The sequence below is a fragment of the Anguilla rostrata genome, chromosome 10, assembly GCF_018555375.3.
Source record: "Anguilla rostrata isolate EN2019 chromosome 10, ASM1855537v3, whole genome shotgun sequence".
Lineage (NCBI taxonomy): Eukaryota > Metazoa > Chordata > Actinopteri > Anguilliformes > Anguillidae > Anguilla > Anguilla rostrata.
This window is the reverse complement of record NC_057942.1, coordinates 6,360,016-6,373,857: the sequence shown is the minus strand read 5'-3', so window position 1 is coordinate 6,373,857 and position 13,842 is coordinate 6,360,016. Positions and strand designations below refer to the sequence as shown.

At 45.2% G+C, this 13,842-nt stretch overlaps 1 protein-coding gene across 2 annotated transcripts in view; it reads left to right on the top strand.

The window, feature by feature from the left end:
* Positions 1-13,020, top strand: part of galnt9 (polypeptide N-acetylgalactosaminyltransferase 9) — a 116,672-nt gene extending 103,652 nt beyond the window's left edge. For both annotated transcript variants that reach the window (XM_064353700.1, XM_064353699.1), the window contains exons 7-11: positions 787-972; positions 3,823-3,960; positions 6,770-6,865; positions 10,379-10,546; positions 11,931-13,020. In XM_064353700.1, coding sequence (XP_064209770.1) covers positions 787-972; positions 3,823-3,960; positions 6,770-6,865; positions 10,379-10,546; positions 11,931-12,077 — 735 coding nt within the window. In that variant the 3' untranslated portion in view covers positions 12,078-13,020. The remainder of the gene's footprint in view (positions 1-786; positions 973-3,822; positions 3,961-6,769; positions 6,866-10,378; positions 10,547-11,930) is intronic.
* Positions 13,021-13,842: the final 822 nt, after the last annotated feature.

Genomic DNA, 13,842 nt, shown 5'->3' with positions numbered 1-13,842 from the left:
TTCCGTAAGGGGGTGGTGATAGCAGAAGGACCCTGTGCCGATGAACTGGCCTGTTCTCACACCGCCTCTCTCATCCCATTATAGACTGGAAAGCAATAAAGCTAAACATGACAGGATTTCACCCTGGCCTATTGTTGAGCTCGGAAACTGTTAAAAAGAGCTGCTGAACAGAGTAGCTGAGGGGTGGCGGGAGGGGGAGAGAGAAGGGAGGGAAGAAAGAAAGAAAGAATAATGGCTCATAAAAGAGAGAAAGATTTTTTTTTTTCCTTGGCTGGGCCCTGGTTCTTCTGACGCATGGGGCCACGCTGTTGGAGGGTCGAGTCAGGAGACGCCTTCTCCACATAAAAAGCCAGCATAATATTATTATTAATAACAATCGCAATAATAATATTTCATTTGCTTATTGTCTTTCTAGAAGGACACTTAAGTTCAGTCATGTAAAGGAAAAGGACACAGAGGAGGAAGAAAACAGGAGGAAAAACCATGAGGGTAAAAATAAACAGAAATAATAGCCGTGCAGCATAACAGAATTGCACTCCGTGTGTAAATGAGGGCTCAGGGCCCTGAAGTGAGACGTGGCAGAACGGAAAACGAGTAGCTTGTGCGAAGGTGGGAACGGGCTGTGGACGAGGTCAATAACCGGTTGCCTGAAAAAAATTATAAAACGCGGGGATTGTTTGTGCAATTAGGCTGAGAGAGAGACGCGGGGATTGTTTGCGGAATTGGGCCGAAGGCTACAACGCAGGTGTTTTTGTTTGTTTTTTTGTTTGTTTTTGTTTTGTCCAGGTGTGGCAGTGCGGAGGAAGCATGGAGGTGCTGCCCTGTGCCCGGGTGGCGCACATCGAGCGCACGAAAAAGCCGTACAACAACGACATCGACTACTACGCCAAGAGGAACGCCCTGAGGGCAGCCGAAGTGTGGATGGATGAGTACAAGTCCCATGTCTACATGGCCTGGAACATCCCCATGAATGTGAGCGTCCTGCTCTTCCGCCCTCCACTGAGCACGCTCAGTACTGCCGTGCATTCCAACTGCTTATTTACTTTTTGCCTCCTTGCTTCCTTTCCTAGTATGGAAGGCTAAACGGGTGAAAAAACACCAGAATACCTGATGTCTGGAATCGCGCGTTGTCAATGTGGGTGCATTCAAATTGGGAGCGCACCCCTGGGCATTCACATGTGTTGTGGTGAAGTCTTTCTCATGCCATTTAGCAGACCGTCTTACCCCTGGAGTGGAGTGACTTCCACAATTATGCACTGTACAGCCCAAGCAGTTCAAGTTAAGTATCTTCCTAAAGGGTACAACGTCAGTGGTCCACCTGGGAAACAGACCCACAGCCTTTAGAGTCACACGCCCAGTTCATGCCATTTAGCAGAGACCCTCTTACCCCAAGCGACTTCCACAATTATGCATAGCACGGCCCAAGTAATTCAGGTTAAATAGCATGATGAAGGGTACAACGGCAGTGCCACACCTGGCAATCGAACCCGCAGCCTTTGGGTGACAAGCCCGGTTCGCTGACCACTATCCTTCACCCTATATCATACTACACACTCTCCCCCTGGTAGGCAACCCGGCCATCATCCCGCTTGACCTTCAAGCCGCCGGTGTTCCGTTTAAACGGGGGAACATTTCACTTTGTGTGCCAGAAGGTCGCGTAAAATGGAGGGAAGGCTTTATTTAGTCATCGCAGCTGTCACATAAATCAAATTAAGTATAATTGCTTTAAAGTGCCTCTAAAAAGCTGGTTGTGTGCAGAAAATAATAAACAGGTACTACCTGGGATTTTGCATACAAATGCGGGTAATGGACGATTTATTGCGATAATTTCTTGCCCCGTACCACCGAAGGTGAAGGTGACCCCCCCAAAAGTTTTCCTGTAAATAACTCTACCTTGTCTATGCCACAGGTGTCAGAACCTTGTCCTGGAAAGCCACGGTCTATCCTGGTTTTTGGTGTCTCCAAGCGCTATTAGTTGACATAAGTCGTTGATTGGTTAAAGAATCCACATGCCTTGTTTTCTCGGCCTTAATTGGCTGCTGATTGAAAGGAAACCACAAAAACCTGCATCCAGGTTTGACCGCCCTGTTCTAACGTGCTAATGTGCTAACGTGCTAATGGTAGATGGTGCGGCATTTACGTCGAGCATGTGCAATGGGTTGCGTTTCATTGAGACCTAAATCCGTTGCAAAAATTGCAAGAGGACTGAACAAAGCACCATGTCACAAACGATAGAAACACTACAGGGAATGAATATGTCCTACAGCCGCTAACAAACAGGCCCATTGAAACGTTAGCATTAGCATCGCCTGCCTAATTCCGAGCCTGGTAACCATCGCCCTCCATTATCATCCTTCTCCCTGCCTGCTGCGGTCACACACTGTTTTTTTTTCTGCTGTGTGTCTATTATAGCCTACGATTCCAGCTCACGAATCGGCACCTGCTTATCTCTTGCCGACTGAAACTATCGGCGGATAATTGCGACTGCCATTCGGCAGTACAGATTGCGGAGCGACCAATCTGATCGCTCTGGCCCTTCTATAAACTGACCACATTTTTTTCCCGTGATATGTGGCATTTCGCACCACGGTTTAATTTTTTTTTCAGCCCCATCCTTGATCGCAAGCAACGATGCCAGATGGACGTAGAGCCTTGTGAGATTTCCGTGGAAGAAAGTCATACCCACAACATTCATATGCTGCCTCGTTCCTTTCCTGGAGATAATGTCTTTCAAGGCAGCAATCAAAGCCAACAGAACCGTAAACTATCATCCGTGTAGCACGCGAATCAGATCGCGAGCGCTTTCTTTTTGCCGACACAACGTATTTTTCAGATCTTTCAGTATTTGAAGAATGGCGGCGGGCTGGAGCAACGTTGGAATAACGAAAGAGAAAAATGCTTTATGAAACAGAGGAGCGTTAATGAAGCGGCTCCAGCCTCTTTTTGGAGGTTAAACTGCAAGAGCAGTTTCGGCTATTAGGCATTCCCCGCGTCAGTCTTGGACGCCTTCCATCCAATGCCACCGGAGCCGTGAGCTCTCATAATTAAACAGCTGATTAAGATTTGTACAGCATAGCGTCAAGGCCTAATGGAGGAACAATGAGGCCTCCCAGACTATCGCCATGGCAATCCCCTGCCAGAGCGAACGCAGACAGCCTGCCGGTGATTTTTTACCCCCGCCCCCCCCCTCCCCGTCCCCCTCCTCCCCACCCCTTTCACGTTCGCCAACCCCTCATATTCCGCCGTTCTCTCCCTCGCTCGTCTCTCCCAACGGCAAGAGGACCTCGTTTCCTGCAGAGGGAGGAAGTGTCTCCCTCTCTCGACGGGAGCCTGTACTGATCCGGGGCTTTCGTGCTCTTGTACCTCCCTTACTGAGAGTGCTCAGGCGTGCGTCTGTTCCCATTCAGTGCAGCCCCCACCTCTGTTGCTCCTGAGGGGAGGTCAGGCAAGCAGGCAAGCCACCGGAAAGCCCACGTTTCTTCTTTAAACTCCATTATTCCAGTAGCAGAGGCTTGTGCCGGCATTGAGTCGTCCGGAGAAGGACACCCCACGCACATGTTGTTCAGGCCGACTGTAGGTCAGATGAGAGGGAACAATAAGAGACAGTCGTCCTGCTGGCTGAAATCCTTCACCCCCAGCGGGACACTATGGTCAATTATGGCCACAGCCGCCACTAAAAAACAGTCCAGATTCAGTACCAAAACCGTGGGGTCCCTCCATCTAATAAAATAGCGCCTTCACAAGGTAAGCTACTCAGCAACCCCTGCAGGCGTTCTCGGCCAGCAACTGTGTTTCTTTTCTTCTTTTTATCTGATTGGACAGAATCCTGGGGTGGACTTTGGCGACGTTTCTGAGCGGGTGGCCCTGAGGAAGAAGCTCCACTGTCGCAGTTTCCGGTGGTACCTGGAACACGTATACCCCGAGATGCGTATCTATAACAACACCATCACCTACGGAGAGGTAAGGAGACCGTAAGGCGTCAAGCCAGATATTTTTAACCCTTTAGTTCTCAGAGATGTTTGCATGTGAACTAGCCCCAGTGGCAGTAAGGTAGAGGAGAAACACTAATAGCCGACAGACCCAGAAATTTGCATCACCAATAAGTATTAAGGATAGTTAAGCGAACAGGACATTAATGAATATGTTTAAAAGGGTGCTTTTAGTATATATGCTGAAGGTGGGTCATTTACTATGTATAGAATATCACTTAGTATAAAATACGTAACAACCCTTTGAAGAGTAGGGTTTTCTGTAATGTTTTGTTTTTTGCTTTCAATTTCCAGTGGTGATTGTTACATCAGCTTTAGGATGTATGTACATTTTAATCATATGTTTTTCATCTTACACCTTAAAGACTACAAACGGCATCCACTTTAGCTATTGTAACTGAAGCCATTTTAGTACGTACAATTACGCATGTCTCAATCGGTTCATTCACACACAGCCATTCCTTGTGTAATGTGTCAGCTGATCCAGTGTCCTGTAAAATGTAATTTCATGTTTCCAAAGGCTCAGCTCATTATGTAGTCGGTTGTGTGGAATTAGTGATAGTGTAATAACTTTGAATATAAAAATATATTTCAGTTGTTTAAACCATTTAAATGGCTTCTGCCAGGAGATTTTTAAAAAAAATGATCACAACAATAAAGATTGCATTTCGGAGATGTCACGGCGGGCGAAATAATCTTCGTACGAAAATAAAAACGTCCATTTATGTTACTACTATTCGTTCTGTTTTCTTATTTAAATTAAATTAAAGTACTTGCATATAGTATGTGGATTCGATTATAGCAGTGACTTAAAGCAAGGAGGGATCAAATCTGTCATTATTTTTTCCCATTTCAGTGAACAAAGGGATGTCACTGCGTTTATTTTTCTTTGTGCGTTTTGTACTCATAGCTACAACCGAGCTGTCGCCATAGATTTATTACACAATGGATTGCACTGTGGTGTTGGTTATTCTTTTATTTAATCATTTGAGCTCTAAGACAAATGGCCTCATCTGTTTTAGATTGCTGTTGTTTGTATTCTCAGCATTTTTTTCCTAGCGAGGCAAGGAACATAATGGAACAGGCTGGAAATCATATTTTAATGTTTTGTCAGAGTGAATTTTTCTCAAAACTCTAATGACGTGAAATAGGATGTTAATGCTTATTTTATGATCACGCAGACAAGCTTTCCACATAGAACAGAACCTCTGGTGAATTACACAATGGAAATGGAGGTTTCTGACTCTCTTTTTTTCTTTTTTTTTTTTACTTCAAAGGCTACATTTTGCTGGGAAAATAAATTATTTAATGCGAGTTACACTTCACTGCAAGGTATAGGTATCTTGTTTCCATAGCAACACAGTTCAGCTACAAGATTAAAGAGTCAATTTCCCCTTAATGAGTTTTAATTAAACACTTATTAGCTTTAGATGTCTGCTTGATTGTTTTTTTTTTTTCTCCTGACGTCCATGCCTTGTACAGAAAACAAGGCCATGGAAGGACCCAGAAAATAGAAATAGTATTTTGAGAGCTTTTGGAATCATTTCAAAAAAATGTTATAGGGCAATATTATAGCGTCTATCTTATTTCATAATCATATTTTATGTTTTGTGAATTACCTGCTTGTTGCTTTTAGCAGCATCTCAGTGGGTGATGGATTGTGTTTACATATATATATATATATATATATATATATATATATGTATATATATATCCGAAACAGTTTAACCTACATGTAGTCTATGTTGTTTAAATACTATAGAATATAAGCAAAATCAAAAGCAAAATTACAAACATACGGGAGCATATTTTATTTTCGGCTCGCTTGCATATTTTATGTCCTCATTTTGCAATCGTTTAATTAAGAATCTTATTGCGGTTATTATGCATGGGCACTTTGTAGTGCCACAGCTGCTGAATGTTCCCAGTAGAATCTTTTGTTTTCTCCCTAATCTCTTTTCGTTTTAACACCATGCAACAATATTTAGCGGCGCACAATATGTCTGACTCTGACGGAGCTGTAGGCAGCTGCCACAAGGTCACAAGATGGCTGAGCACAAGAAAGCTGGATTAGTGTTAGAACACTGGTTGAAACATTTACACATTGGCTATGAGTTTGGTTATTCTAGTAGTAGTACTAGTAGCAGTAGCGATAGTATTCGTAGTAGTAGCAGCAGCGGCTGTATCAGTAATAGCAGCAGCAGTAGTGGCAGTAGTAGTCACAGCAGTAGTAGCAGTGGCAGTAGTAGTAGTAGTAGTAGTAGCAGCAGTAGTAGTAGCAGTGGCAACAGTAGTAGTAGTAATAGTAGTAGAGTATTAGTAGTAGTAGTCACAGCAGTAGTAGCAGTGGCAACAGTAGTAGTAGTAATAGTAGTAGAGTATTAGTAGTAGTAGTAGCAGCAGCGGCTGTATCAGTAGTAGCAGCAGCAGTAGTGGCAGTAGTAGTAGTAGTAATAGTAGTAGAGTGTTAGTAGTAGTAGTAGCAGCAGTAGTAGGATGCCACATTGGGAAATTTCTTTGCCAGAGTTGCACTCAAGTATTCAGAAAACAAATAGTACATACAAAAACAGGACATAATAGATACACATTGCATCGCAGGACTGTATACATGTATATCCATACTGTCGTAAGAAGCATTCTACTCAAAAAGGGGTCTTTGCGGCACAGTCACCCTTGTTAGCTTGATGATCAGTGAAGCAGAAAGTGGTAAAATCTTATACATTCTGTTCTTTTTCTGTGCAATTGTGTTTGTGCGTGCGTTGTGTGTGTGTGTGTCCAAGGTGCGAAACAGCAAGGCCAGCGGGTACTGCTTAGACCAAGGATCTGAGGACGACGACAAAGCCATCCTGTACCCGTGTCACGGCATGTCCTCTCAGGTGAGGGGGTTTTACTCAAACGTGTCGGTTTCCCCGCCACCAGCAGAGCAGCCGGGGTGGAATGTGGCCTGAGACGAAATTACATCGTTATATTATTACATTAATTATATTTCTTGCAAATATCTTCACTGCAACATGTTTTTGTCATCCGAAACACCTACAGTTACAGTATGTTAAAAAAAATAAATGAAAATACTTTTATCTTCAGCCGGGTCTCAGGAGGATATGTACCTGGTTTGGCTTTAATTTTCCCCTGTTATTCACGTGGCTGCAGTGACAGCACAGACCTGCACGGATACTGACTGAAGAGCAGCAAGAGCAGGGTTAGCCTCGGGGGTTCAGCATCCACCAAAGCACAGGCCTACTGTGCGAGTACATTCATTTTGTGTGTGCGTGTGTGTGTTCTGCAAGACAAAATTGGAGGAGGAAAGAAAGAAACAAAGAAAGCATTCAGATTACGGTTTTGTTCAAGTCTTTTTTTTTTTTTCCTGAGGAAGGAGCTCAAAATAATTAGCGAGCGTGCTCGATGGCCAGCGCGGAATCCCTTCGCCGAGGAATTTCGGCGAGAGCCTTAGTGCAGTCGAGTAACACGACGACGGGCCGAATCCTCAGTCCCCACTATCCCCCACCCCCCACTATCCCCCACCCCCCTCGGCTCGTAAACAAATGGAAATGAATGAAATTTGCGTTGTCGTGAGATTAAATTAGCACGAAGCTGCCGCTCTGCTCATCGCCCCGCCATCTACAACTTTATTTAAAAAAAAAATATTTATCACATTTTGGACGATTAGTCCCCCCTGTTCCGGGGGGCTCCATCGGTGGCCGATGAGCGGCCCTTTCGCGAGGACGGGTAAGAGCTTAGTGCGTCCTCATTTGCAGAGGGTGAATTGTGTTCGGGGAGGGGGGGTTGTTTGGGTGCCATGCTCCGTGCGTGGCGGGTACGCCGAGAGGCCTCTTAAGCCGGAGCGGATCTGAAGCCGCGTGGCACAGGTCCCCCCCCACCACATGCCCAACCCCCCTGCCTGGCCCCTGGGGTTCGGCGGTAAGCCGCCCGTCCCCGTGACGCGCGCCGTAATCCCGCGGCGGCCCCGTCGCTCGGCGGTGGGGCGGCTCGGTCGCGCGTGCCTCCGGGAGAGAGCGGTGGCAGGCGGTGGATTTACACTCTGCCCAGATCCCCTCAAATCCCGCTGCAGCACCTCAAATCCTGCCTTCCCGAGAGCACCCTCACCCCCCCATCCCATCCTGCATCCATCTGCCACACAGGGACCCCCTCCCTGATGCAGCTTCACTTATGATATTGAAGGAAAATGCGCTCATCCAATGAATTTTTGGTTGGTGCCAGGCATAACTTAGCACGTAATTGTTCCAGCTGTACATTAATACTTGTACTGTAAATGACATGTTTGTGAGGAATGTTTAGTTTCCCTATGTCTGTATACCTCACTGATACTGATACTGCTCCAGGCTTTGCAGAGTTAACGGTTTTCCTTCTGAAAGATATTGCATATACTCACTGGTTCACGAGGGAGCATTAGGTTGTTACTATGGTCAACCAGAAAAAAAACAAATCGCTAAAACACTATAGCACTGTGGACGGAATGAAGCATCCGGTGGCCTGTCTCTGAAAACAGGATAATTGGCTTTTGTGGAGGCCTTTCCAGTGCTTTATTATTTCTTGTAATGTGAGTTCCTGTGCGTTAGGAAATAGAGAACATCCACAGAAAGCAGTAAACATACCTTAACCAGGGATTAAACAGCTTTCCCCGTGCCAAGTTATGCCTTTACACTACTGGCAAATCAGCTTAGGAACTACTGGGACCTGACGAGGAAGAAAGTAAGAAAGTTTAGGGTCTGAGCTCGTGGGGGGGAGCCAGGAACAGACTGGGACGAGGGTAGGAAATCAGGCGAAAGTGACATCATGTTTACCGCGAAACGCCGTCTTGGTGATACCGCGTTCCTAAGAGGAACACAGACGTTCTCAACTATGGTGCGTCGCTCTGGGTAAGAGAGTCTGCCAAATTACTGTAATACAATGCCATGCAATGCAGCTTTTTCAGTGTACCAGGAGGGTGATGTCTGCCAAAACACTCTTCCCCAGTACTCTCGCTTGGAGGAGGTTAAAATAAAATTTACAAAGGCTCGTTTTGCCCCCTGCTGCTGTTACTGCTCTTACAGTGTATGGCTTATAGCTGAACTGGTCACCAGGCACCAAGCGGTGGATCGCATAACACTGGCTACATGGTTTAACCTCTGGAGATGACCCCGGGCCTTTGTCTCAAAGGCACCGAGTACTTATTGTGACAGATTAGCGTTAACGAGCGATTTAAGTGGAGAACGTAAAGCACAAAAGGGGAGTTTAAACTGTACAGTGTGTGTCGCCCACGACTCTTTTCAGATCCTCTTCTCTATGAGCTCCGGTTTCACAGGGGGGGAAAATCCTGCTTATCAATTATTGAACCGGCTGCAATTTTGATCACCTCTGCCTCTGTGCGGAGAGACAGTGCCTTTTGTGGCTGAAATTAAATATTGGGGGATCCGGTTCGACAGCCGAATGTTTGACAGATAGCTGTACACTCTGCTTGAACTCACAGAACGTCCTGTTTATCGCCTCCAAGGAGAAGATTTAATTGCGGAGCTCTGGAATTGAAACATACAGTATATTGGACCACCCTTACTCTAAGCACTCACACATCTGGTAAATGCAAGTTTAGTGCATTACCGTGAAACATCTATAGCAAAAGTCTATCCCTTGATACTTTAATTGTCCTTTAATATGCTTTAGGAATCAATAAGGTTATTACTACAGCCATAAATGCTGTTTTACTGCCAAGCTTAAGAATTTAAATTAAGAAGTTTCTTAACAATGATAACTGTAGACATTTATTTCGGTGGGAAGACAATGTTAGCTGTTATTTTTTATGAAAGTGGCTCATTAGACTGAATTTAAAAAGTAATTTTCCACTTGTACTCTGGGGGTAACTGACTTAAATGGATTAAAAGCCGCGATAATCATTTTTTATAATCAAGAGACCTAATGCTTGTCATCAGTATTTTTTTTTGTTGCATAATCTAAAACGTAAATGGTTTTGTAATTGATTGTTCAGAATAGCTTTGTTTGGCTTGGATGCCCAGATAAAGATTGATTGTGTTGTGCAGTCGAAACACTGAAGGAAAAGCCCCCACTCGCTGGGACAAATAAATTGCGCGAAGGCCTGTGATGTTGTGCTTTAGGTAATGGAAGAAAAGTAACTTTTTCCATACAAGCAATTAGCAAACTTTACAAATAAATCCACCTGTCATTAAGAGAGGCTGTCGAAGGAATGTGTCAGTGGTTTGGCGCTATTTTACACCGAAGGCAATTTTCCTTCTGATTACTGTTCGGTTTGTTTTTTTGTATTCGTTCTCCACGAATAGAAAATGACGTTGTCTTGTTCTGTGGTACTTTTGGTCGGTAGAACACACCCACATACGTAACTCAGAGGAATAAAACAGTTTTCAAACGATGCGTTTCAGCTCGCCCGCTACTCAACGGAAGGCCTCCTGCAGCTAGGACCCTTGGGGTCGACCACGTTTTTGCCCGACACAAAATGCCTCATCGACGACGGGAGAGGACGGGTCCCCAGCTTGAAAAAATGCGACTCCGTTTCTCGGGTCTCACAGAGGCTGTGGGACTTCACGCAGGTGAGACGAAAATATGTTCCAGCGTGATTATGTTTGTGAGGAATAATGTGTGAACTAAAACTGTATGATTATAGAAGAACCAATCAGTGGGTTGTTTATGTGATACTAGTACTTATGTGTAACAAGTAACGCCGGTAGAAGCAACATCGTAACAACATTCTCTTGCCTACCTTTCAAGCAAATGTTAGTAATTATCTCCATTATTCTTGATCTTGAACGCTGATTGCCATAAGCCGAAAATAGCTTTCCTGAGTTCGTATACATTTTGCAGTAGTTATAACTGCAGAGATTCTGAAGTCCTTGTCTTTAGAAGTGTGCATAATCCACCCTGTCACTAAAAACCAGGAATCGGGGAGATGAAAATGGGTGAGAGAATTGATTCTTTCGTCTCCTCTGTCGATTACTCAAGAATTGCAGAGGATAGAAAGAAGCAAGGACAGTCGTATAAGAGAACCTTGTACACTTCAGGGTCCAAATTATATGAATCTTTGTACTTTAATAATATGAAAGAATATGTAAGATTCATATAAGTTGTATGCTTCAGGGTCCAACTTATATGAATCTGTACTTTGTAACGGAAGTTTGTACATATTATTAAAGGTCAGTAAGCTAGGGAAATTAAATGTGGTGTGTGGTGGAGGCGGGGGGGGGGGTTAGTGGCAAGAGGGCGGGGTGGGGTCAGTGGCAGAGGAGCCGGGATGGGGGCAGTGGAAGGGGAGCGGGTGGTGAGGGCAGTAACAGGGGAGAGGGTGAGGGAGGAAATGATGGGAGAGTGGGGGCGAGTGGCGATGGTTGGGGGAGGGAATGAGGAGGCGATGGCGGGGGGAGGGGGGGGGTCAATGGCGTGAGAGTGGCGATGCCGGAGGGAGGGGGTGAGGGAGGCGATGGCGTGGGGTGGCGATGGTGGGTGAGGAGGGGGAGGGTGAGAAGGAGGTGATGGGGGGGCAGGGATTTCCTGGCCCGGATGACCTGCTTGTCCTCCTCCAGCTCATTTCTGCGCTTGCTCAGCCAGCAGAGAGCGCTGTTCTGACCTCGCGCGTTTCCAGGGAGACCACACGCTTGTCTGCGCTCCCCTGAAATCAGAGCGGCGCTCGCACCGCGGAGCACGGCAGGGGGCGCAATTTGGTCTTCCAAAATTGGGAGAAAAAGGAGGAGGAAAGGCTTATAAAGAGGTGCTTATGACTCAGTGTGGTTTCCCAATATCCTTTGCAGCGGGTGCAGTGTTTAAACAGACCTGTGTGAACTGTGCAGCTTGTCCTGGTGAAGTACGTAGGGGTCGAAACGTTAGCCGTCTCACGATCAGATGAATACCCCTTGGTCTTTGAAGTGCGTGAGTTTTAATTGTGGGGGGTTTTTTTTTTCCGAAAACATCTCTCGCCCGCAGAACGGTCCGATCATCAGCCGGGACACGGGACGGTGCCTGGAGGTGGAGATGTCCAAAGAGGCCAACTTCGGCCTCAGGCTGGTGGTGCAGAGGTGTTCCGGGCAGAAGTGGATGATCCGAAACTGGATCAAGCACCCCAGACATTAAGAGGCCGGGGGACGGGCTCCCCCGCCGCCGCTGGCGCCCGTGACCTTCCTTCGAAGTGCCGCCACCGCCGCCGCAGCCGAATAATGCCCCCGCCCTGGGAGAGCGGGCCTGGGGACCCCCCCATACCCCCCCCCCACCCCCCAAAGAGGATGCGCTCGGTCTGCAATGGGATCGTGTTTACCGCATCCTCTCACCCTCCTCCCTCCCACGACCCACCCCCCTCTCCCCCACCCACAAAAAAAAAAAAAAACCTTTGAACTTCTAAATCTTAAGACGAAATTGATCTTCCTTTCCCCCACTGGGTAATGGCTCTTGTCTTGGAACAGACAAGCTGTACAGTACAGGATTTGAAATGTTCTATATTTCAGTGTCTAAGCGAACCCTTAGATAACGGATCTAACTGCAAATGGTGGCAAAGCGTGTCTCTATCTCCCAGTGCTGTGGAAACCAGTGAACATAAAAAAAAAAGATTCACAGACTGCTGTCATAGGCACCTTTTGAACAAATTAAAAGGTAAAATGCCATTTGAATTGTGATACCAATTGTAATTTTGTAAAGCTGTAAATTGCTTTGGATAGTTGACTATCAGGGATACGAGGTGGTAGGTCTACTCTGAGCGCTGTTATGTTTCGAAAAGGAGCCGTCTCTTTTCGCAAGGCGAACGGCGATCTTTCGTTTTTCGTTTTCGTTTTAACTTAATGACCGATGCACAAGCTGAAAGGACATATTGTGTGCCTTTTTTCCATCGTTAAACTACTGTATGTCTGACCTGGGAATGTGGATCCCATGAGCATGTAAGATAATTTTACCGCAGAAGAAAACAAAAATGACGAATATATAAATATATGTAAAGATGTCACATAATAGTAATATATTGTAAATCTGAAATGGGCGACAGCCTTCAATTAACAATTATCATAATAAAAAAATGTTTTTATGACAACGTTAGCTATTCTTTTGTTAATGTGTTCAAACATGACTTAAACAATAAAGATGAAATTCTTACACACACACACATAAATATATATAGGCCACATTTGTGCACTGCACCTTACTCAAAATTAATTTTAAAAATATGAACAAAAATACAGTATTCTGGTTCGCTCTATATCTTGCTCACAGTTCATTTACAGTGGCCATTTTGTTTTGACTGTCTTAGACTCAGTGACTAATATCTAATCCAACTGTAGGAGTTAATTTTACAGGGCAGTGAGTCCAGTCATTTGGCCCTCTGGAAAATCAATATGCTCTCTTGGATCAACTAAAATGCACCCCTAAAAATGATTCCTTTTGCTTTAATCAAAGTGTGAATTTTTTTTTTTTGACTGTTTCGACGATTGATATTTCAAGAAAAAAAAAAAAAGTTTTCCAAAAAAAAAAAAAAAACGCTATTTTGTATGACTCAAGTATGACCTTTGACCTGACAGAGTGATTGATTGGTGCAGCGTTTGCTGCCATCGGGAGCACGGATGTTCCTTTTCCTTTTGTTTTTGGGGTTGTGTGTAAAGTACAGCGGAATGCGCGGTGAGTAAACCACGCCAACTGAACGGCAACGGCATCCGCCCTCGCCTCGGCGGATACGTCTGGCGATTTCTTTTCTTCTTGTTTGTTTTCTATTATGGTTTTTTTTTTTTTTTTTTTTTTTTTAACCACTCACATCTGACTGGATGTCAATACCCCCCAGAAGGTCCATTGTCCTCCACCTCGTTATACGGACGCTGGGATGCTCTATTTTCGTGGCGGCAAAAAGTTAGGCGCCTCGGAC